General features: G+C 48.6%; 2 protein-coding genes across 5 annotated transcripts in view; one reads left to right on the plus strand and one right to left on the minus strand.

Annotated features, from left to right (window-relative positions):
• USP35 (ubiquitin specific peptidase 35) overlaps positions 1 to 2,020 on the plus strand; it is a 55,567-nt gene extending 53,547 nt beyond the window's left edge. For all 4 annotated transcript variants that reach the window (XM_053203740.1, XM_053203739.1, XM_027039865.2 and 1 more), the window contains one exon: positions 918 to 2,020. In XM_053203740.1, coding sequence (XP_053059715.1) covers positions 918 to 1,085 — 168 coding nt within the window. In that variant the 3' untranslated portion in view covers positions 1,086 to 2,020. The remainder of the gene's footprint in view (positions 1 to 917) is intronic.
• Positions 2,021 to 5,457: 3,437 nt separating this feature from the next.
• The window catches only part of GAB2 (GRB2 associated binding protein 2), a 185,308-nt gene continuing 167,147 nt past the window's right edge, over positions 5,458 to 23,618 (minus strand). Inside the window, exons 4-10 of the mRNA XM_027039869.2 lie at positions 12,563 to 13,155; positions 11,217 to 11,311; positions 9,968 to 10,232; positions 9,178 to 9,268; positions 8,805 to 8,907; positions 7,011 to 7,136; positions 5,458 to 6,334 (exon numbers count right to left, since the gene is read on the minus strand). Coding sequence (XP_026895670.1) covers positions 6,191 to 6,334; positions 7,011 to 7,136; positions 8,805 to 8,907; positions 9,178 to 9,268; positions 9,968 to 10,232; positions 11,217 to 11,311; positions 12,563 to 13,155 — 1,417 coding nt within the window. The 3' untranslated portion in view covers positions 5,458 to 6,190. The remainder of the gene's footprint in view (positions 6,335 to 7,010; positions 7,137 to 8,804; positions 8,908 to 9,177; positions 9,269 to 9,967; positions 10,233 to 11,216; positions 11,312 to 12,562; positions 13,156 to 23,618) is intronic.

Below are 23,618 nucleotides of genomic sequence, written 5' to 3' on the forward strand. Positions count from 1 at the left end.
CACTGTGAGATCATGACCGGAGCCACCCAGGTGTCCCATCTCCTTTTTCTGCTGTCCTTTTATCAGCTGCTTTGTGCTGGGAATATGTTGGTGGACTAGACAGACATAATCCTTAACTTCAGAGGAACAGACTTTCCATTATTTGTTAACGTTTGTCTCGTGTACCTAAAGGAGCAACACGGGGTTTTGTGAATGAAGAGTTGAGGCTTCCAGGGGTACCCGGGGGCCACCCTGCCCCAAACCTCTTCTCATGTGCCATCTACTCCCCTCTTTGGAGTCAGGGGCAGTATCAGAATACTTAGCAGCTGGAACAGCAGAGTAGTCGCACCAGGACCCGTGGACATTCAGTGCCAGGTAGTCGGCGTTTTGAGTGGGGATAGCAGGCCTGATTGTACATTTCTGCTGGGCTGTCAGAGGTAGGGCCAGCGGTAAGGAGTCTCCGTGAGGCTGGCCTCAGTTCAGCCTGAGGAAGACGTGTCTCACCGGTGAGTTTGTTCTTAATGCCTTGAGAGGCAGTGAGCTGGACAGTTGCATCAGGAAACCTGTGGAGAGGTCCCTGTGTGCTGTGACCTGATCTTTCAGTCCCTGGACCCTCCTCCCTGGTGCCATGTCAGGCCCTTGTTGGTTATTCATAGTCTTGTATGAATGCGTTTCTTTTATAAAACCGAGGGGCTGAGAGATTTTACTGGGAGAAGGAGGAAGGGTTTTGAAGCTGAGATACAGGGTAGAAGGATGGATCCTCTCCAACCCATCCTCCCACTGGGCTGGAACACTCCTTGGGCAGAAGCTGTGGCCCCAGGGGCCGTGGGAGACACTCAGAGATGCTGTGCTGGACAGCAGTAGGGCAGGGAGTGAGGGGAAGACTCTGGCTTCAGAGCCTGAATGTTAAGCCTCCCCCGCCCCATCTGTGTTTCCAGGAGCAGGAGAAGGAGGCACGGAGCAGGGCGGCCTACATCTCTGCACTCCCAGCATCTCCGCACTGGGGGAGGGGCTTCGATGAAGACAAGGATGAGGACGAAGGCTCTCCTGGAGGCTGCAATCCTGCAGGTGGCAATGGCGGGGACTTCCACAGACTGGTCTTCTAATGTGGACTCTTCCCCAGCCTGAAACCTCAGGGGAGGCCTTGACCCCTTCCCTCTGGGAACTGGGTGGGGACAGAGGTGCTCTGCCAGGTGGGGTCTGAGGAGGCGGGAGAGGTGGAGAGGAAGCTTCTGGGACACCGGTCCTCAGCCTGAAGGGTCTGCAGAGACTCGGATATGGAGGTGAGCCCCAAGCCCCTGACACTGGGATCAGCCCCTTTAAGATTTTACACCCAAGTGTCCTGGTCAACTTGAAGCAGCTTCGATGGACACTGTCTGGGCCTCGTCCCCCCTGTCTCCCCAGCAGGGCTGAACTCCACAGCTCTAGTGTTTTGGCATCAAGTAGCATTTCCCTTTTAGCTCCTTTCAGACAATCCTATTGCTCTCTACTACAAAAAGCAGAGCAGCATGTGGGGACCTGTGTGTCACAGCGGTGGCCACCTTCTTGTTTCTCTGAGGGGGGTTTCAGAGGCACTGTGTGTGGTTGCCTGCACCCGTTGTACTTTTTTGAGAGGAGTGGAGGTGGGAAGCAGCCTGGCACAGGATCAGAGACGGTCTCCCTCCACACCAAACAGTGGCGCGTAGAGGGGAGGACAGTCCCCTCGTCACAGCGGGAGACCCTTACTCCCCAGTCCCCCTCCCCCCTAGCCTGCCTCAGTGCCTGAGATGCCACCTTTTGCATCCCCTTTCTGGTGAAGATAGAGAATCCTTATTTTACTGCAAATGTGTTTGTGTTGCTCGTGAAGCCATTGTCCGTCCTGAGGAAAGCTGGCTGGCTCAGCTCCTCATCAGTTGGCTTTAGAGTGCGGCCTGGGGGCTGGTGGGGGTGGTTTGGTAGAGGAGCAGATATTGACCTCATTGTGCCCTGACACTGCTGTACCCTTCTAAATGGAGAGGAGAGACTCAGGGTCTCAAACAGGAATAAAAATAGGTTCTCTGAAGCCTTCAAAGATGTCATTCTTCCTGCCTCAGTGGCTGTGATGTCTGCCATGCCCTTAGGTTCTTGCTGTGTCTGGGCAGTAGTGACATGCCATGGGAGGTGAACGCACGCTTTTAAGTCAAAGGTGAGGACTCTGCCCAGAGGGCAGAGCTGGGTGGGACCGGTGGTGGGGGGCATACTCGGGTGCGGGCAGAAGGGAGAACACGTTCCGTATCCTGAGAGGCGGGACAGGTGCCCAGGCTGGGGGCTGCCCTATGGGCTACTGTCCAAGGGACTCACCTCTCAGGTGAAGCCAAAGCCCTTGCATCTGGGGATTTTTCAGACCCTGAGAGCTCTAGACTGCCCCGAACTGGCTAGTGCTGTTACCGCCTTCCTTTGAGTACTTGGGGCCAGTGTGTGGCCCCTCTTGGGACACATCTGGGCCCGGAAAGGTGGGAGGCAGCTCCCTGGGCCTGCACCCAGGTCCTTCCCCAGATGCCATCTCATTCTTGGAGCTGGAAAGGCATGCACGAGTTCTTTCCACCAACGCTGCCCGTCGTCTTTGAGAGGGCAGAGAAGGGAGGGAGGCAGTGGTGTGGCCAGGGGCTTAGGCCTGTGCTGAGGTGCTGGAGGTGGAAATGTCACAGACCCTGGAGCTGGTGGACTAGAAGCCGAACCCATAGTCTGTCAGAGACCAAGTCACTCTCAGAATTCCTCTCTACGCTCTGTGCACCATTGGAATACAAATTCCAAGGTAAGGAGGATTCGTTCTTGTTCCCAGTCAGGACAGGTGCCCAGTTACTTACTATTAAAGTGAAAGGGAGCAAACTGGTGCCCACTGGAGCACCCAGGCTGGGTGTGAGTGCGTGTGGACTCCATCCCCTTCAGATGAGGCAAGCTCCAGCAGCCGTCTCCATTTGCTTCTAATGGACTTTATTGTTGTCCTGCTCCAACACCACAGTAAAAAGGGACCTGCAAGCTCCAGGCCTGTACCATGTGTCACCACAGCAAAAACAGGACCCACTGGAACACGCTCCCACCCCACCCCTACTCACAGAGGATAAATACATGTTACAAATTTTTTTTTTTAAAGAAAACAGAATAAATTAATAACTTAAGTGATTAGGCACCAACAGTGATTTGAAAAATTAAATGTCAATTTTAAATGGTCTTAACAGGGCAAGAACCTAAGACTGGGCTGCCAGCCCATTTTCTCTTCCCAACAGATAGACAATTCTGTGCGACATGATTCTAAATTTCAAGACACGTGTAACCAACACACAAGAATACACACCACCAACTATCACATGACATCCTGAATCTCCAGGGGGCCCCTCAGGCCATCCTCCAGAGAAGAGGGAGCTTCAGAGCTTACATGCCCAGCCTCGCTTCCCTCTTTGTAGACCAAGTGCTAACTTGCCTCCACCCTGTCCTCTTGAGTCCAGAGCTCTGTCCAAAGGGGGTCAGGGGGAGAGACTGGTCAGCCAGGGCTTGGGGCCAAGGCTGTAGCCCTGCAGCAAATAAAGGGGCCAGAGGGCAGGCTGGAGTGGAGCCCTTGCTCCACTCGCTCCAGAATAGTTGTGCTTCTCTCCTAGGAACAGGGCATAGCTGAAGGGTTTCCAATGTAGACGTCACTGAAGTCCATCTCGGGGAGGGGGCTGGGTTAACTGATTAATACTCTGGGTGCTGCCCCTCCCCGGTGAGCCAGACCCTGGGAAAGATGTTCCAGAGCAGGGAGTTTTCCCTTAGCACAGCTCAGCGCGGAAGGGCCTCAGGGGCTAATCTAACACCCTTTCAAAGATGGTGGCCCCTTCACACCTGGCTTTTTTTGCCCATCGCTCTGCAACCCTCCTTCCCACTCTGCTTGTTCCTGCTCCAGTTGAACTCTGCAGAGGTGGAGCCCCGGGCCCAAGGAGTCCTCGTGGGAGCTGTGCCAGCTGGGAAGGCATCCCCAACCTGGGGTCTATCCTTGCCAGGCCACCAGGGAGAGGGCCATTGATCAGCTTTTTAAACAGAACTGACAGATGTATACTAGTCACCTGACAGTTTGAAGCCTGTGAGCTGGAGTCTCCACCTTCAACAGGCCCATTTCCCCTTATGCTTCCTGCCATCTCTACCCTCCTCCCCCACTTCCAGCCCAAGGGTCTGGGAGGTACAGGAACGAAGAGCCCGAACGAGGCCTCCTTGGACATCAGACCTGAACACCTCCGCTTCTAAAGACTGCAGCCAATTTCATTCACATTGTGGTACGTTCTAAAAGTGCTGACATCATTAGGGCATCCTGGGGCTAAGGGGGAGCACCATTAAACGCTCTGCCCTAGGAGACTCTTTGGAGAGGGCCTTACAGGACACGGTATAGGTCACTGCCACCAGCCCCAGGGCTTGGGAAGGATTGGACCCATACTCCCAAAGGCTTTCCAAGTTTTTTTCCTTCTTCCTCCATTGGACCCCCCCAGCCCTGCCCTCCTCCCCTAGAAAACTCCATCTTTGGCACCCCCTTTTCCTAGATACCACCTCCTCCGGCCTGATCTGCACCAACCTCCTGAAGAAGTAGCCTTGTTGCCTGTGCTCTCCATCAATATGTCCAGTCTCTCACAGCCGTTACCAATGTCCAATGCCCTCCTGCCTTCTCAAGCGCACAAACTGATTAATCCCTGTGTTTCCAGAACCTGGCCCCAGCAGGCATTACGAAATGCAGCTGAGTTAGGAGACGGGCTACTGTTGAGAAAATAATTTCCGCCAGGTCAGAGCTTCTTAGAGAAGGGCCAGGTGTGGGCTCGCAAGGGCTGATAGGTGACCGGTAGCCACCTCCAGCAGGCAGGGTGGGAAGTCTTTTATTTTTTTCCCAAAGGAAGATGGTTGGACGAAACATCTGATCTGCCCAGTTACTCTGCAACTCTGGAAGATTTGGGTCCCTCCTCCCCAGCTTGCCAGAAAGTACCTGGGGGTAAGGTCCTGCCTCCTGTACCCTGCAGGGTCAGGTCTGAGCCCATCGTGGCACTGGGCTAGTAGGGAGCGACAGCTGTAAGACGAACCGGGCAAGCACTATGAGCTCCCGGCACCACACTCGTACCTCCACTGGGCCCTGGCACGAGCCCCTGCTCTCCTACCCATCCTTGGGGACACCACTCTCCCCTGCCTGCTTTCCCCGCTGCCCTCGGTCTGCCCTGCACACGTGGCTCCTTCGCTTTCTGCTCCTCTCTCCATCCCCAGGCACTGTCCACCTCCACCATCCTTACCCTGCTTCCCATCTGTCAGTCATCTGCCCACCCCCACCGCCTGTCTTGCACAAACTCACTTGCTGCACCCTCCCCACTACGGTATACGGCCCTAAAGCACCTCCAGTCCACCCCACGCTCCATCCCGACCCTGCATCACTTGCCTCCCCCCACTGCACACCCAGCACCGTCGAAGCCTCCTCTAGCGGGTACGCCCAGGGAAGAGGGCCTGTAAGCTCCACAGGGTCCTTGTCACCCCCCCGCCCCTTGTTTCTGGTTGCCTATCCTCCCGTTTTCCTTCCTTTTGTCCTCATTCTTCTGGCTCTCCCAACCTACAACAGCTACAAAGTTAGGAGGCCCCTGCCCATATCAACTGCCTTCTGCACCTGGGATCTCATTCCTCTGTCCCTCAAGACCACCTCTAACCTTCCTTCTCAACTCCATCTTTTGGTGGCCTTGCCTCTCCCCTACCAAGAAAGACAAGGATGAAGAAGTCCATGTCCACTTTGGTCTGCTGGTCCTGGGCTCCTTGGACCAGCGAGATGACGTGGCATCTTGTGGGACTTAAGGAGAGGTAGCCCAGTAGCTGGAGGGAAGAGGGCTTGAGGGCCAAGACCGTATGTGAGGTGTGGAATCTGGCTCAGAGCCCCAGCCCCTCCCAACGCCTAGTAGGTATTTAGGTCTAAAGGACAGAAAGAGGCTGAAGGATGCTTTTTGGCAATAGCTCTAACTAAGGTGGGTAGAGGATGGCCATTACTGATAAAAATCAAAGGTGGGCCCTGAGTGGGCAGAGTAGTGCCTTGATCAGGCCCTCACCTCCCAGGAGAAGGGTTCAGGGTCCCTGACATCAAGTGCTTTGAAGGCCAGAGTGGAGGGGACAACTGGAGAGAAGGGGGCGGGGGCAGACAGACGGGGAGGAGCCAGCTCCGGTGACTCTACCTCCAGGCGCCTCCCCAGACTTGGTGGCCCCTGTGTCACAGCTTGGTGCCCTTGGAAGGCTCCGAGGACTGCCTCACGTCCGTCCACTCCTGCATGGTGCTCTGCAGAGCCTGGGTCTTCTCCTTGTCCACCTGAACGTAGTCTACCTTCTCATCGGAAGTCACAGAGGACGTGGACGGCTGAGGACAGAATGGGAAGTGCTGTGAGCTGTCAGTAAGGGGGCTCTTTGTGAGCTGCCTCAAAGGGAGAAGGGATGGGCCTCTGCCTGCTACCCTGACTGGCCTCAGGAGCCTGTATTCTCTTTCTGAAACTGGCCTTTAAAGCCCAAACTGCATCATCGCTCCTGCTCATGTAACAGCCTCCTGTCAGCGCTCCTGATTTCCCAACTCCTAGAGGTCCCAGGTCTTCCATCTCTGCCTCCACCCACCTCCCTGTGGCCACTCATCCAGAAAGAATTTGCTGGGTGCCAACAAGCAGCAGCCAGCGGGGAGCTCTCACGGCCACCCAGCCGTCTGGACCCGGCAGCTAAGTAGGCTTCCTGTGCAGGGCTTTCCGGGGCCCAGGCATCCTCTCTGCAGGTCCCCGTAGCAGAAGCACTTAGTTGATGCACCTAGACAGTGAGTTTTCAAAGAGGAGCTCATCCCATTCCGTCACCCTGGGCAGCTCCTGTGTCCTGGTGTGGGTCCATTTGCTCAGCTGTACAAGGGGGATGGACTGGCTGAAATGGTCCTAGGGACTTCAAGCACCCATGTGTGTGAGAGAGGAGGCAAGTGAGCCCTCTCAGACCCAGACTAAACGAAAAGCGGTAGAGTAGCCGGCAGCTGGGCACTCCACCACTCCCACCGAGCCCCGTACCTTGCGGTGGGGGCTGGGGGAGCTCGGCTGGAAGTCCAGGGCCAGATAGTCAACGCTGCCCGTGCTCTTCTTAGGGGCCGGACTGCTGGTGCCGCTGGGGATGGGAGACGCAGACACTGGGTTTTGCTATCACAAAGGAAGGAAAAACCATCAGTCAGTTGAGGAGACAGAGTAACCCACCACCTGGGAATACACACATCTCTGGGAGGGAGGAGAGTGCCCGCTTGGAGTCATGCACCAGGGCCAGGGACTTCTCATGTTCTCATTTAAGCCCTCACCGCAATCCTGTGATGTAGGTATTATTACTATTCTTGTTTATTTAAAGCAAAGATAAAGCTGTGGTTCAGAGAAGCAAAGTGACTTGCCTACGGTCGTACAGTTCATGAGCAGGGATGGGAGCCAGGTCTGTTTTTAACTCCCAAACCTGTGTTGCTCCCACTGTGCCAGGCCACCTCCCTTCTGGGCCGTCGGGCCAGATCTCCTCAGGTTCCCTGACCGACCCGGCCTTGGCTTGCTGGCCCCTAAGAAGGGGCACATTTCCTTTATGCCCTGCAGGTTGGAAAGTCTTCTGTTGTACCAAACCTGCTTCTCTGAAGCTCCTCACCCTGGCCCGGCGTGGGGCCGTCACCCGAAAGCAGCTCACTCCCACCAGATCTGAGCAGGGCGGCTTCAGCCCTGGGCTGCACAAGTGATACGCTCTAGGCTCCTGTCTCCATCAAGACCAACTTGTCTACGATTTTCCTGAAGTCATATTCTAATGAGAATGGCAAAAGTCCTATGTTCTGTTTTTGGCTGCTTACTGTTTGGTTGATTCGTTTTTTCATTATGCATGCAGCAACTCCCAGGTGCGGGGCAGCCATTCCCTCTTCAGTGAAAATCTCAGGGAGGAAACTTCTCCTGTGCTGCCTGTGTTTATACCTCTACCGTGGCCTTCACCACCGTGAGTCATGTTATGTGTGTTTGGCCACCCCTGAGGAGATAACTCAATAAATGCTTATGTTCAGGGCGCCTGGGTGGCCCTGTCGGTTAAGTGTCCGACTTTGGCTCAGGTCATGATCTCGTGGTCGGTGAGTTCCAGCCCCACGTCGGGCTCTGTGCTAACAGTTCAGAGCCTGCTTCAGATTCTGTGTCTCCCTCTCTCTCTGCCCCTCCCTCTCAAAAATAAAGTTTAAAAAAAATTTTAAAAATGCTTATGCTCACATTCTTGCTCATGTTTGTGACAGCAGCACAAAGATTTTAACAGGAAAGAAGAAAGAAGTCAACTTTAAAGGATGCTCTAGTTATTCTCTACATGTTCCCTATGACTATTCTGAAGCCCCTTTCTAATCGCCTGGATTGCTAAACCTTCTGGGGCTCCCTGTGCCCCACAGGAAAGTCCGGACCTCCCAAGACAGCATTCAGGGTCCTTCATGATCTGGATTCAGCACAGCCTCCACCTGTAGCCATAGTTAACGGTCATTCTCTGTGTTCCCTCCTTCTACACGGCCGCCTTCCCTCTCCCCAGCTCGATATGACTGCCCATCCCACAATTGTGTCCCCACAGCACTGGCTCTCCAGGAATACTGACCATGCCACCCATGTCACAGTCATGAGTGGCAGACCTTCCCCGCCCTTTAAAACCATGGCCTCCTGGAGGGCAGAGACCGTGTCTTCCTTGCCTCTATCATTACCCCACAGTGCTCGACACACTTGTGCTCAAGAATTGCAGCAGCAAAGTAATCACAAATCATGGGTAACTGAGGTGGTCCCAGGATAGTCTGAGGGCGGCACTCCTGCAGACCGCAGAGGACGTACCATAGGGACGTAGTTCTCTTCGCTGTCTCCGGAGTCCGTGCTGGTGATGCTCTGGGTGGAGATGGGGCGGCAGTACTGGGAGGAGCTGGAGTTGAAGGTGTGACTGGGTAGGGAGAAGACAGAGTAAACTCAGGGGGACAGTTCTGTCTCCACCCTCGCAGCTCCACCCTCCAGTATCACATTCGGATCTGATACAGAACAGGTACAATCACTCCCCCTCCACAGATGAGGAAACCCAGCCCTGAGAGACCAAGAGACTGCTCAGCTACCGCCAGCATCAGCATCGGGATGCAGCTCTCTGGACCCCACCCTTGCCCTGGCCAGCCCTCACAGCCCTGTTCCCAGGTCCCGCATCCACAAACAGATAACTCACACGGCCCTCGACCAAGACTTGGTGACAGGTGACTTGAAGGGGAGCTCATCGATGACAGTGTTGTTTCTCAGGTCAAGTGGTGTTGGCTTTGCTGGAGCAGGAACAGAAAGTCAAATGATCAGCCACACGATAATGCCACACATACACACGCTTACGTATAACACACAAGTATATTTATAAGTACTTTCGTATTCCCACTTGTAAGCAGGGAAACTGAGGCTCAGCAGGTTCTATAATCTTTGCCTATGTTGACAGGCCCTGAAGCCATGCCTTCAGATCCCAAATGATATTTTCTCTGCACTGTAGCAATATTTTCAGAATCCAAAATGGGGACACTGGGTCTGACACCAGATTGTTCCTCCCAGATTTAATACTCATCCCGTATCCTCCAACAGCATCTCCTACTTTATAAGGCACTTTTAGGTATGTTACCTGTGTCCCTCAGTGCTCTAGGAGGCAAGTATTCACATTTCTCAAGTGAGAAACAAGGCTCAGAGATGCACAATGATTTGCTTCTAACCCCATGTTGGCAGGTGGCAGAACTGCAACCCGAATGTGTCCTGTCCTGCTCATGCTGCACTCCTGCCCAGGCTACTCCAGTAGCTGGTCCCTAGCCCACTGGAATGAACCTGAGTGTTTGTGTATGTGTGTGAGAGTTCGGGGGTTCAGAGACTAAACACTTCCTTGCAAGGAAAGTTCAGGATCCACCCGATCCCCAAATGAATGCAAATGAGTGAAAATGGTTCTTGGACACTGTCCAGACATGGGACAGGGGAAAGAGGAGACTTACCTTTCCGGTCAGGTTTGAGGTTGCGGTTGACAGGGGGTGGCTGGATCTCACTCCCTCGGCTGGGGCCCCGGTGCAGAGAAAGGGCTGTTGAGGGGTAGCCAAGCGCGTCAAAGTGATGGGGTCCTGGGCTCATGGGGATGTAGACACTCTGGGAATTATCACCTGCTCGCTCCATGGCCAGCAGGGTGGAGGAACCTGGATTCATGGGCACGTAGTTGTCCTCAGAATTGGCGCTATCTGATCGGCCTACAACTGTTTTCCCTGGCTAGAGGGAGAGTGGAAGAAATACAGCAGTAACTACCATGAAGAAACAAGAAGGGGTGAGAATTTGTATACAAGGCAAAAGGGAAGTGGTATCTGAGTTAGCTGCCTGGGAAGACCAAGTAGAAAGTGCAGTGGGAGGCAGAAAGGAATCAAGTCTGTGGGTCCCTTCTAGTTTCCATGATCCCTTGTGACCCACTTAAAATTTTCAATAAATCTTTCGAATAAGTACCCTTGGTGGCTGGGTCCACAAGGCTTTCTGGGTGTCTGACCAAGGCTGCCGGTGGCCCAGGCCACTGACCACACAGGTTTGGTCTAGAACCCTTATTCCACCTCAAGTCCAGACTCCCCATTAGCAGGTCAGAGTCTCAAGCCCTAGCAGGGCTAGGAGCATAAAGTAAAGCTTGGCCCTGGCTGGCGAGGTCTTGGCCAGGTGCGCTTCCCTAGTCCAGCTCTCAGTGTGACCGCCGTGTTGCACAATGCAAGAACCCTGGCTATAGCCTTTCTTCAACTCCTGCCCTGTCTGTCCACACATACAACTAAGTTGCTTCTGCTTTAGTTACCCAATGTCTGGTCTTTCCAATGGGCATGAGGCCAGGCCCTAGTCTGTCGCAGAGTCGTGGTCAGCCCTGTCCAGAGGCCAGCCCGGGATCCTGCACTCAAATCATAATTCTGCCACCATGACTGACCGAGCACTGCCCCTACCCGGAGTCTCACACCATAGGCCCTCCTCCAGGTGGGACCTCAGAGCCCAGGTCCTCTGCATTCTAGACCTGTCCTACTTATTGGCAGGGCTGGTAGTCTTGTAGTCTAGCACACTTCCACACCAGACACCTGTATCTTACTTTCTAAAAACCCAGGGATCTGAACTGAGGCAAGGAACTAGGCAAGGTCCTATGAGGGAGATGCCACCACTCCCTTGTTCCATGGGGTGTGAACTTTAGCCCAGCTGGGCTGGCCTGAGGACCCCTGGCTGACCCCCACTCACCAGGAAAGAACGGACCGCATCACTCATGGACTCGGCAGACCGGCCTGCACTCTCTCCTCCTCGCTGGGGGTACTCGTAGGATTCACAGGAAGAAGCTACGAGACAGGAACGAAGATTCACACGCACTCCCAGCTGATCCATGTGCTGACACTTCCCCAAACCCTCACCAGTGTTGCTCAGGGTCTTACTCCAGAAGATACTACCCTCAACCCCAAGTGATAGGGTATTACTTCCATCATGTCATTCCTCAGTTCAAAAATTCCTCCCAGACTTCTAGATCTAGCTCCAGTGTTGGCACCAACAGAGGATCCTTTCTGAACTACTTCCTCCTACAGGTATGCGCCTCTCCTTTAACTCCTATACCACCGAATGCCTGTCCCACTCCCTCAGGTCATTACTCGTACAGATACTACAGGAATAAGGATACTTGACTAATTTTTATGTGCTTTTATTTCCCCAACTAGATGTGAGCTCTCTGAAGGGTAGGGACATGTTTTATACACATATGTATCATTTCAATTCCAAAGCACAAGGTGATTGATTGAATAGCTGACAGACTGAAAGAGTACTGTGCCGAGACTCAGGACCCCGGGTCCAAGTCCCACTTCTGGCACTGATGGACTCTGCAACCCTGAATAAGTCTCTTAACTACCACAGGCCTCATGGGAAATGGGAGACTATGAGGCTTTGTCCCCCCAAACTCTCAGGCTCACTATGTGGCTTCAGCAACAGGGTGGGTAAGAGCAGACTTTGCAAGCTATCCAGCAAGATGAAAATGAAAGATTAATATTACCATAGTTTTTCATCAAACAGAGGTGGCTTATGCAGAGCTGGAATGTGCTCAGGGGGAGTCAGTGACAAGGAAATGTATATGCTTCAGAGAGACGTTCAGACTTTAACCAAAGAAATTCAAGTATGGCTTAGAAAATATTTAATAGCTCAAAATTTGTTTTAATAGTCTGTTAGCCCACATAGGTTTGGCTCCAGTTTGAAATGGTCCTCTAAATTTATTTGTTCAGTCTTTGGTTTTATATAAAAATGAATCAAATACTGTGATTTGGACTTTGAAACCCATAATAACTTATGCTGTGGTTAACCAAGAATGTTCCACCTCCTTCAGTACAATAGTAACTTCTCTCAGACAGAGTCGGCCACACTCCTGCACTGCAGAGTCTCCTACCAGCCTCCGGCGCTGGGGCACCAGCTGGGAAGGGTCTGGGTACAAGACGCCTGAACCTGTGGTGGGCCTAGGTCTCCTCGGTATGGATGACCAAAGGCTAGCACGTTACTGAGAACTGCCACGCTCCCTCCCTTTCCCCAGGGTCGCAGCTGGGGTTTACACCAACCTCGGTGGAGCCGACTGCTGTCCATCGCCGGGAGGGTATTGCGCCTGGGGATGGTGGCAGCGGCAGAGACGGATCTGCTGCTTTCACTGATTGGAGGTCTCTGCTGAGGACTGCCCCATCGAGGTGTTTCTGCCTGACTCGGCTTGGGGGGCCGGGGTGGGGGAGCTATGGCCGAATCCCCAGGAGTGGCCACTGCCATGGCATTGTGGTTCTTGTCCAGCGTGAATGTCCTAGGGATCTGGTAGGCTGAGAGTGGGGTGGCTGGAACGTCCATATTGTCCACCAGGAGGTCCCCAAACTCCCGACATAGAGTGTTGCTGGGTGTCTTGAAGGTGTATATGTCCTCATTATCGGTCTCAGAGCCTGTAAGGCTGCCCTTGGTGTGGCCGTGGGAGGCCAGGCTCCGGGGGAGGTCGTAGGTACTGTCTCTGAATTCTGTATTGTGCCGGCTTGGCTTGGGGAGGCTATAGAAGCCGTGGACTTGACCGCTGACCCCATTGACGCAGTGTCCATTGCCCTGGGCAAGTTTCTGTACAGCTGTGTCGCTCCTCATGAGAAACGAGGCCCTGGTGCCCTGAGAGAAGCTGGCACTCCTAAGAGAGAGAAAAAGGGAAGGGACGGGGCAGGTTAAAGGGGGCCAGGACCGTCTACCGGGGACACAAACTGGCTCGTTCAAAGCCCTGTGTGGCTGACTGGTGAGGCAAAACAGGCTGAGGAGGCAGGCTGGTTTCTCTTGATTTACTAGCTGTGTGACTTTGGGCAAGGCACTTTGTCTTTCTGAGCTTTAGTTAATATATCTACAAAAATGATGATTAAAAACATATTTTAGGGGCACCTGAGTGGCTCAGTCAGTTAAGCTTCAGACTTCGGCTCAGGTCATGATCTTATGGTTTGTGAGTTTGAGCCCCACATCGGGCTCACTGCTGTCAGCACAGAGCCTGCTTTGGATCCTCTGTCCCTCTCTCTCTCTCTCTGCCCCTCCCCTGCTCATGCATTCTCTTTCTCTCTCAAAAATAAATAAACATTAAGAACAAAACATACTTTGAAGGCTGTTTAGAAATTCGACTCCAGTATGTCTAATATATAGATGTTCAATGGTGTTAGCACTTATCCCTCCCTCTACCCCCAGCCGGCTGTGATTAGCCGAGGTCGCTCTTACCCTTCAACCTTCTGGATAGATAAATAAGACGGCTATACCACCGATTTGTTTGCTGCTGTAAGGACCACAGAATACATACATTTGTATACAAAAGCCGTGAGACAGTGGAAAGAAACCGTAAGTTGGTGTCACAAACTAACAAACAAATCACTTATTTTATGTGAGTGTCGGTTTTCCAACGGTCAGCCTTTTGGAGGCTATAAGCTTCTTTAAGAATCTGATTAAAAGTTCTTGGCTCTTCTGGTTGGCTCAGTCGGTTGAGCTTCTGGTTGGCTCAAGTCGGTTCAGGTCATGATCCCAGGGTTTTGGGATTGAGGCTCATGTCAGACTCTACACTGAGCATGGAGCCTGCTTGAGATTCTCTCTTTATCTCTGCCCCTTTCCCTGGCTCACGCTCTAAAATAACGTAAAATAAAGTAAATAATAACTAAAAAATGAAAGTTCTTTGCACTTCTTACTTGCATGAGGCAAATCTTGTATACATACAAATATGCACGTTACAGCTGGGGCAGGTGAGGAGCTATAGATAGCCCTCTGAGGCCAATCCATGGAACTCTGCCTTATAGAAGCTCTTTTAGCTCTTGGGGAGCTTGTTATTTATAGATGTGGCCACCAGATGGTGATAGAAAATAGGGCCCAGTAGTTTAGAAAGAGGAAGGCTCACAGGGCTAGTCTAGGCCAGGCTAGGCTCTTGTAAACTTGCATCCTTGACTACTTGGGGAGTTCCATTTCAGTCCCCAACCCTTTAGTGGCCCTCCTCTCTAGGCCTCAGGGTTCTTTCTCCTTTCCTATTCCATTTCACACAAATAACCAAGCCAAGGGCCATGGGCCTAGATGACTGAACAACTAGCCTTTAGATAATGGAGGGCTTGGAATAAAGGATGGGGGGGCAACGGTAGATATAAGGTTGGATGCCCCCACTGGCACTGGGATCTGTTCATTTAACAAACATTTACTGATGTCCTATTTTCCATCTGGGCTGGGAACAGTAGATACACAGATGCCTCCTGTCCTGGGGGACATAGTGGTAGAGGAGGTGACATACATACAAACTCATTACAATCACGTGGGTGAGCATTCGGCTTTTGGCAGATTTATACTAGCCCTCCCTGGCAGTGGTGGTAGAGAATGTCAGGGGAAGCTTCTTTAAAGATCTTACCTTTGAGTGAGTCTCGAAATAGGCCAGGCAAAAAGCAAGAGAAGGAAAAAGGTGTTCTAGTTAGATGCATAAAGAAGTAGAACACAACCTAGCAAGGTAAAGGAACTGCAAGTTGCTCAGGCTGGAACAAGTGTTAGGAGGTAGGGCTGAGCGGTGACGTGGAGGGCCCAGGCTGGGGCTGCTGGGAACAGGGGAGCCCCTGGAAGATTTTAAGGTGGGGTGGGAGGTGGGGAGCACATCACACATATCCTGCAGTAACCCTAAAACATTGTTCAATGTTTCACATAATTTTATTCCAACCTTCACCTTATTCAAGAATGAACTCATCATCTTCTTCCTGTCTCAACAGTCTTAGGAATGCACCACTCACTCAAGCCAGGAACCCAGGAGTTACCCACATTATAACTTCTCACTCGATAACCCTATCAGGTCCTACCGAATCCACCCCAGTTCCGGTCCTCCTGGCTTTTCTTCTGCATAAATGAAAGGGCTAGTAACACATCTATCTCCCTACAGTCTGCCGGGACCTCTCTGATCCTCCCTACATCCTACAGACATTTACTTTCCTGACGTCCCAGCTTACACATTTTCAACACTGTCCCACTGCCTTCAGGACTAAGCCATATTCCAGATCTAATTTACGTCTCTAGTCTCTCCTCCCTGTTTCCCCTCCAAATCTGGAACCACTCAGCTAACTCCCCTTGTTCCTAGTGTGCCCCACGCAGCCAAGCTTCTGGGGCTTGTTGTGTTGTTCATGCGGTCTGAAAGGCTTCCCGCTGTAATCTGGCGAGCTCCTGCTCCCATTTATCCCTTAAACTCAGCTCAAATGACACACTTTTTAAAGCTGTTTCTGACCATCCTCTACCTCCAAACATAATCAATCACTTGCTCAACTCTGTTCTTGGAGCAGGTAGCAATCATTATCTGGGTCAGTTACCACTGTACTTGTCCTTTCCACCAGACGGAGATATTTCCTCCAGGAAAGAAACTGTGTCTTAATATTCTTCCTTCCTCGGCCCCTGGATTAGCGCTGTCACAGGGGGAATGATGCATAAATGATTGCTGAATGGACAAGTCAATGAACATATAAGTAAACGAATGAATAAACAAAAGTGTTAGTGCTGCTGGCCCATCTCCTGACCTTGGCCACGCTCTGGATCAGCAGACTGAAAACCTTCCCCTTCAGGACCCACTAGATTATGTCCCAACGTCCTGCTGTCCCATCCTCCTCCTCTTCAGTTACTAAGCTCCTCACTTGTCCCTAAACGTGTCCCATGTGGTCTATGCTCCAGCCCTGCGCTTGCATTATTTACCTTTCTCTGGAAAGCTTCCTTGATGCATTAGAATTTTACATAAAGTACAAAAAGAAAAAAAGTGCTTTTGCTCCACAAAGGTGTGACAGGCCTTCTAATTCTCCTCTTCACTTTAATTACTCCTTCCCCTTTGCTCCCAGCACGCACTGTACTTCTACTAGAGCACTCACTCGCCTCCTGTGAAAGCCGTTCGAGGCCAGGTCTCACCGCTTCCACCTGCCCCTGCGCCCTGGCACAGTGCCTGACATGTGGCGGATCATGCCAATGCGTGGGGAGGGGACGGTCATTACTTCAAGAGTCAAGTGAAAGGAGTTACATAAGGGGAACAAAATTGCTGGAAGCTGCGTGCTAGGACAGCAGAACTGGGTCTGCACCGGCCTGGGTACTCTGCTCAGAGTGATGCCACAGCCTGTCCCCTCTGTCCCCTGCACAGAGCAGGAGGGCACTTCTGAGCACTCATCCTTTACTAGGCTCATGTCAACCTTCCCCAAGGCCTCTGTCACTGTGGGGTCCTGAGCTGCTTTCCTGGGATGAGCACCTGGAAGCGGTGGGTTTTGAGAGAGGCTTCTCTTGCAGGGCTGTGGGCCGATGGAGGCCTCATAAAAGGAACATCCTCACAGTTCTGACAGACAACTATGGCCCTCACATATCACACAAGAGAAACAGTAAATGGCCGAGTTGTGCAGGGAGGTGATGGATGCGTAGCGGAGCAGAGACAAGTTTGAGAAAACATACTCCCTCAAGCCCGCGCTCAGTGCCTCTCACTCCCGTTCCTGCGGCTGTTGGTGGGTGTCGCTATCATCACATCACTTCTTACTCATGCTCTGGTCTTAATACCTACCCCAAACCTCCCCCTTATCTTTTATCAACGGTTTCCTAGTTTTCCTCAGCACTTTATTTTGCAATAGTTCTTTGGCATTTCTCCATATAATTTTATGTACGGCACAACACCATGATTTCACCCTTCTAGACTCCAAGTACCTTAACAATGAAGAGCCCAGTTTGATTTTTAATGGGTATGTTCCCATTTAAGGAAAGCTAATACACAAATGATTGTAAGCAAAATAACCACCATTTAGTTCTGTAACTGTCACTGGCAATCTTAAGAGGTCATGTGGACCATCCTTCTGCATTTACCCGTCCCACATGGGTTGTGTGGATCCTTCCAATGAGGGAAGAAAACTCAGAAAACACTGTTTCACAATCTCCAAGAAGTGAGGTGATCTTTGTATCTCAAACCCTTCTGGCTGCAGGTTTGAGCCCGCCTTCTCATTGTGGTTACAGAGCAAACTTATATATATAAAACTAAATGAAACTAAAAGTTGTATGTTCTCTGCCTTTAGTCAGTCAAAGCCACCCTCAGGTGAATGAGTCAGAGAAGTCTTAGAAATGATTAACCAAAGGTAAGGTCTTTGGTCAGTGACATTTCTGATTTCACTTTTTTTTTTTTACTTTTTATTTTAGAGCACACGAATGGGAGAGAGGGGCAGAGGAAGAGAGAGAGAATCTTAAGAAGCAGGCTACCCACTCAATGCAGAGCCTGACACAGGGCTCGATCCCACAACCCTGGGAATTGTGATCTGAGCCGAAATCAAGAGTCAGATGCTCAACCCACTGAGCCACCCAGGCGCCCCTCTGATTTTATTTTTAATCTACCATATTTCTGCAGAATATTGCTGCAGGGTCAGTAACGCTTTCATTCTAGAATCTCATCACTTGAAATTTCTCTTCCCCCCACCCTTGAATTACAGCTTTCTAAGGCATGTGACTCACCGCAATGTATCTCCCGCTACAGGTTGAACAGACTGCTTGAAATAGGAAGACAGCAAAGGTCTAGAATCTGAAATGAGGCCTTTAAAAGGCTGGAGGGCAAAAATAAATCCAGGGACACTAATTGGTCTTCAAAGACTGAAAGGACTCTGCTTTTCTTGATGGTGTCTGTTTAAAACTCCTTCCTTGGCAATAGTTACTACTTTTGAGGAGTTAGTTATTTTTGTTCAGTGCAAGAGCTAGATTTTAGGAACGAAGTCATTTTGGCCAGAATGCATATCCAGTACTTGAAGGAAGACAAGTGAGTAAAACTGAAGTAAACGTCCTGATAAATAATTCATAGTTTTATCTTTTAGGGTGCTTAATTTACTGTAAAACATGTGGAGTTCCCCCATAAATGAAAAAAGGAATAGATAGATGGCTGGTTATTAGCCTCAGTAAATACTGTTTCACTATAATAATCTCAACAGACATATTTATATCTATGCTAGGCAGAGATGAACGAGCTGGTTCTCGCTTACAAGTCCCTGCTTAGAAGTAACCCTATGAGGTTATTTTGGAGATCAAGTGAGGTTACTAATGGGATGGTGGTTTGTAAACTGTAAAGCATTGTTTCTTTTGTCCAGAACACCTAATATGTAATGTGAATGTCAGAAATAGTACATCCACATACTTACCGATACTTGGTATTGTCAGTCTTTTTCATTTTACCCATTCCAGTGGAAATGAAGCAAAATTGCTCGGATGTTTTAATTCACATTTCCCTGGTGATCCAGCATCCTTCCATTTGCCATTTCTGTATCTTTTTCTATGTGAAGTGTCTATTCAAATCTTTTGCCCATTAAAAAAAATGGGTTGTCGTAAGTTGTAATAGTTCTTTATATTTTCTAGAAATAAATCCTGTGTCAGATATATTTGTTTCAAATATTTTCTCATGTTTTGTGAATTGACATTTTGTTTTTTAATGGAGTTTTCTGAACAGCAAAAGTTTTAATTGTGATTACACTACTTTATTAATTTATTTTCTTTTATGATTCTTGCCTTTTGTAGTCTATTATAAAAATCTCTGCTTGCCTCAAGATCACAAAGATGTTTTCATGCAGAAATTTCACAGTATCAGATTTTACATTTAGGTCTCTGACACATTTAACTTTTGAGTAGTGTGATATCAATAATTTTTTTAAAAATTCCTATAAGGATATCCAGCTGTTCCAGCACCACTGTTTGAAGAGACTTTCATTTTCCTGGGGTACCTGGGTGGCTCAGTCAGTTAAGCATTTGACTTTTGATTTCAGCTCAGGTCATGGTCTGACGGTTGTGAGATCAAGTCCTGTGTTGGGCTCAGCACGGGGTGTGGAGCCTGCTTGGGATTCTCTCTCTGTCCCTCCTCCACTCATGCATGCACTCTCTCTGAATAAATAAATAATTTTTTCTGTAAAAGAGAAAAGACTTTTCATTTCCCTATTGGCATTTTTGTCAACACAGGCCACCCGTGCGCACACAGGCTTCACGATTCTGTTCTAGTGAGCTTTGTGTGTTTATCTTTGCATCAATACAACACCGTCTTGATGAACATTTGTTTGATGTAAGTCTTGAAGTTAGGGAGTATAAGTCCTCTAATTTTGTTGCTGTTCTTTTAAAAATCATGGTTATTCTAAATTGTTTGTATTTTCATATGAATTTTAAACTTAGCTTAATAATTTCTATGAAAAATCTTACTGGGATTTTTACTTGGACTGCAGTGGAATTATAGATCAATTTGGGAAGATTTGCCATTTTAATAATATTGGGTCTTCCAATTCATAACTACAGTCTATCACTGTCTGTATTTAGGTCTCTAATATCCCACAACAGTGTGTGACAATGATTTCAGTGAAGAGGTCCTGCGTGTCTTTTTTATTCCTAAGTAGTCCATGTTTTTTGGCATCATTATAGAGAATTTTTTTAAGTTCGTTTTCCAGTTTTTGCTAGTGCTAGTATGTAAAAATTAGCTTTTATATAATAATCCTTTATCCTGTGACCCTGCTAAATTCACTATTCATTCTAGTAGTTTTTTTTAGACTCTTTACAATTTTTATATAAACAATCAAGTCACCTATAGAGACAGTGTTACATCTTCCTTTTTTTAAAATTTTTAATTTTTTTTTTAAATTTACATCTAAGTTTGTTAGCATATAGTTCAACAATGATTTCAGGAGTAGACTCCTTAACGTCCCTTACCCATTTAGCCCATCCCCCCTCCCACAACTCCTCCAGTAACCCTCTGTTTGTTCTCCATATTTAAGAGTCTTTTATGTTTTGTCCCCCTCCCTGTTTTTATATTATTTTTGCTTCCTTTCCCTTGTGTTCATCTGTTGTGTCTTAAAGTCCTCATATGAGTGAAGTCATATGGTATTTGTCTTTTTCTAATTTCGCTTAGCATAATACCCTCTAGTTCCATCCACATAGTTGCAAATGTCAAGAATTCATTCTTTTCGAGTGCCGAGTAATATTCCATTACACACACACACACACACACACACACACACACACACACACACACACACATCTTATTTATCCATTCATCCATCAATGGACATGGACATTTGGGCTCTTTCCATACTTTGGCTATTGTTGATAGTGCTGCTATAAACATTGGGGTGCATGTGCTGCTTCAAAACAGCATCCCTGTATCCCTTGGATAAATACCTAGTAGTGTTAATTGCTGGGTCATAGGGTAGTTCTAGTTTTAATTTTTGAGGAACCTCCATACTGTTTTCCAGAGTGGCTGCACCAGTTTGCATTCCCACCAGCAGTGCAAAAGAGATCCTTTTTCTCCACATCCTTGCCAACATCTGTTGTTGCCTGAGTTGTTAATGTTAGCCATTCAGAGAGGTCTGAGGTAGTATCTCATTGTGGTTTTGATTTGTATTTCCCTGATACTGAGTGATGTTGACCACTTTTTCATGTGTCTGTTACCCATCTATCTGGATGTCTTGTTTGGAAAAGTGTGTATTCATGTCTTTTGCCCATTTCTTCACTGGATTATTTGGATTGTGGGTGTTGAGTTTGATAAGTTCTTTATAGATTTTGGATACTAACCCTTCATCGGATATGTCATTTGCAAATATCTTCTCCCATCCTGTCGGTTGCCTTTTAGTTTTGCTATTGTTTCCTTTGCTGTGCAGAAGCTTTTTATTTTGATGAGGTCCCAATAGTTCGTTTTTGCTTTTGTTTCCCTTGCCTCTGGAGACGTGTTGAGTAAGAAGTTGCTGCAGCCAAGATCAAAGAGGTTTTTTCCTGCTTTCTCCTCGAGCATTTTGATGACTTCCTGTCTTACATTTAGGTCTTTCATCCATTTTGAGTTTATGTATGATGTAAGAAAGTGGTCCAGGTTCATTCTTCTGTATGTCGCTGTCCAGTTTTCCTAGCACCACTTGCTGAAAAGACTGTCTTTATTCCACTGGATATTCTTTCCTGCTTTGTCAAAGATTAGTTGGCCATACGTTTGTGGGTCCATTTCTGTGTTCTCTATTCTGTTCCATTGATCTGAGTGTCTGTTTTTGTGCCATACATTTTTTCCTTTCTCATCTTTGTGCCTTTTATCCTGTTTGTCCCTTTATTGAACTGGCCAGATTCTCTAGCACAATGTTGAACAGAAGTGGTGAGAGCAGGCATTCTGTCCTTGTTTCCAGTATTATGAGAGTATGCTTAAGATTTCTCTGTTAGGTATGATATTAGCTTTTGGTTATCCTCAGAAGTCTATTACTAATTTGAAGAAGTTCTCCTCTATTTATAGCTTCCTGAGAAATTTTTTTATGGAGAAACATTGAGTTCTGTCAAATGCTTTCTCTGCATTTACTAAGCTGATGATTATATTATTTTGTTCCTTATTCTCCTGATGTAATGTATTACACTGGTTGGTTTCTTTTTTTTTTTTTTCTTTTTTTTTTTTTAACGTTTATTTATTTTTGAGACAGAGAGAGACAGAGCATGAACGGGGGAGGGGCAGAGAGAGGGAGACACAGAATCGGAAGCAGGCTCCAGGCTCTGAGCCATCAGCCCAGAGCCTGATGCGGGGCTCGAACTCACAGACCGCGAGATCGTGACCTGAGCTGAAGTCGGACGCTTAACCGACTGAGCCACCCAGGCGCCCCAACTGGTTGGTTTCTTAATATCAATCCAACCTTGCATTCCTGGGATGAGCACTACTTTATCATGATGGCTTTTTTTTTTTTTAATATTTGTTTTTGAGAGCGAGAGAGCATGTGAGCGCACGCACGCAGGGGTGGGGCAGACAGAGAGGGAGACATAGAATCTGAAGCAGGCTCCAGGCGATGAGCTGTCAGCACAGAGATGGATGCAGGGTTTGAACTCATGAACCACAAGATCATGACCTGAGCCGAAGCTGGGATGCTCAACTGACTGAGCCATCCAGGCGCCCCACTTTATCATGATGTCTTAACCCTAATGATGTATACACACATATATTCCCTAATATATTTAAATTATTCCTAGTGTGTGTGTGTGTGTGTGTGTGTGTGTGTGTGTATCCACAAGGCATATAGACTTCCAATTTTCATTCTCATAATCTTTGTCAGTTTTGGGCCGGGCTTTCTAGGTATTTACCCAAAAGAAATGAAGCAAATGTGTACACCGCGATTTTTTAGTGGCTGTGTATGTACAAACACACCTTAATTTGTAATAGCTAAAACTGGAAACAATCCAAGTGCCCCTCAACACAGGAATGGATAAATGAATTGTGATATAAAGGTACACTGCGAAAATAAACTCAAAATGGATACAGGACCTGAATGTGAGACAGGAAACCATCAAAACCCTAGAGGAGAAAACAGGAAAAGACCTCTCTGACCTCAGCCGCAGCAATTTCTTACTTGACACACCCCCAAAGGCCAGGGAATTAAAAGCAAAAATGAACTATTGGGACCTCATGAAGATAAAAAGCTTCTGCACAGCAAAAGAAACAATCAACAAAACTAAAAGGCAACCAACGGAATGGGAAGAGATATTTGCAAATGACATATCAGACAAAGGGCTAGTATCCAAAATCTATAAAGAGCTCACCAAACTCCACACCCAAAAAACAAATAATCCAGTGAAGAAATGGGCAGAAAACATGAATAGACACTTCTCTAGAGAACACATCCAAATGGCCAACAGGCACATGAAAAGATGCTCAATGTCACTCCTCATCAGGGAAATACAAATCAAAACCACACTGAGATATCACCTCACGCCAGTCAGAGTGGCCAAAATGAACAAATCAGGAGACTATAGATGCTGGAGAGGATGTGGAGAAATGGAAACCCTCTTGCACTGTTGGTGGGAATGCAAACTGGTGCAGCCACTCTGGAAAACAGTGTGGAGGTTCCTCAAAAAATTAAAAATAGACCTACCCTATGACCCAGCAGTAGCACTGCTAGGAATTTACCCAAGGGATACAGGAGTTCTGATGCATAGGGGCACTTGTACCCCAATGTTTATAGCAGCACTTTCAGCAACAGCCAAATTATGGAAAGAGCCTAAATGTCCATCAACTGATGAATGGATAAAGAAATTGTGGTTTATATACACAATGGAGTACTACGTGGCAATGAGAAAGAATGAAATATGGCCCTTTGTAGCAACGTGGATGGAACTGGAGTGTGATGCTAA

Source organism: Acinonyx jubatus, chromosome D1, assembly GCF_027475565.1.
Source record: "Acinonyx jubatus isolate Ajub_Pintada_27869175 chromosome D1, VMU_Ajub_asm_v1.0, whole genome shotgun sequence".
Taxonomy (NCBI): Eukaryota; Metazoa; Chordata; class Mammalia; order Carnivora; family Felidae; genus Acinonyx; species Acinonyx jubatus.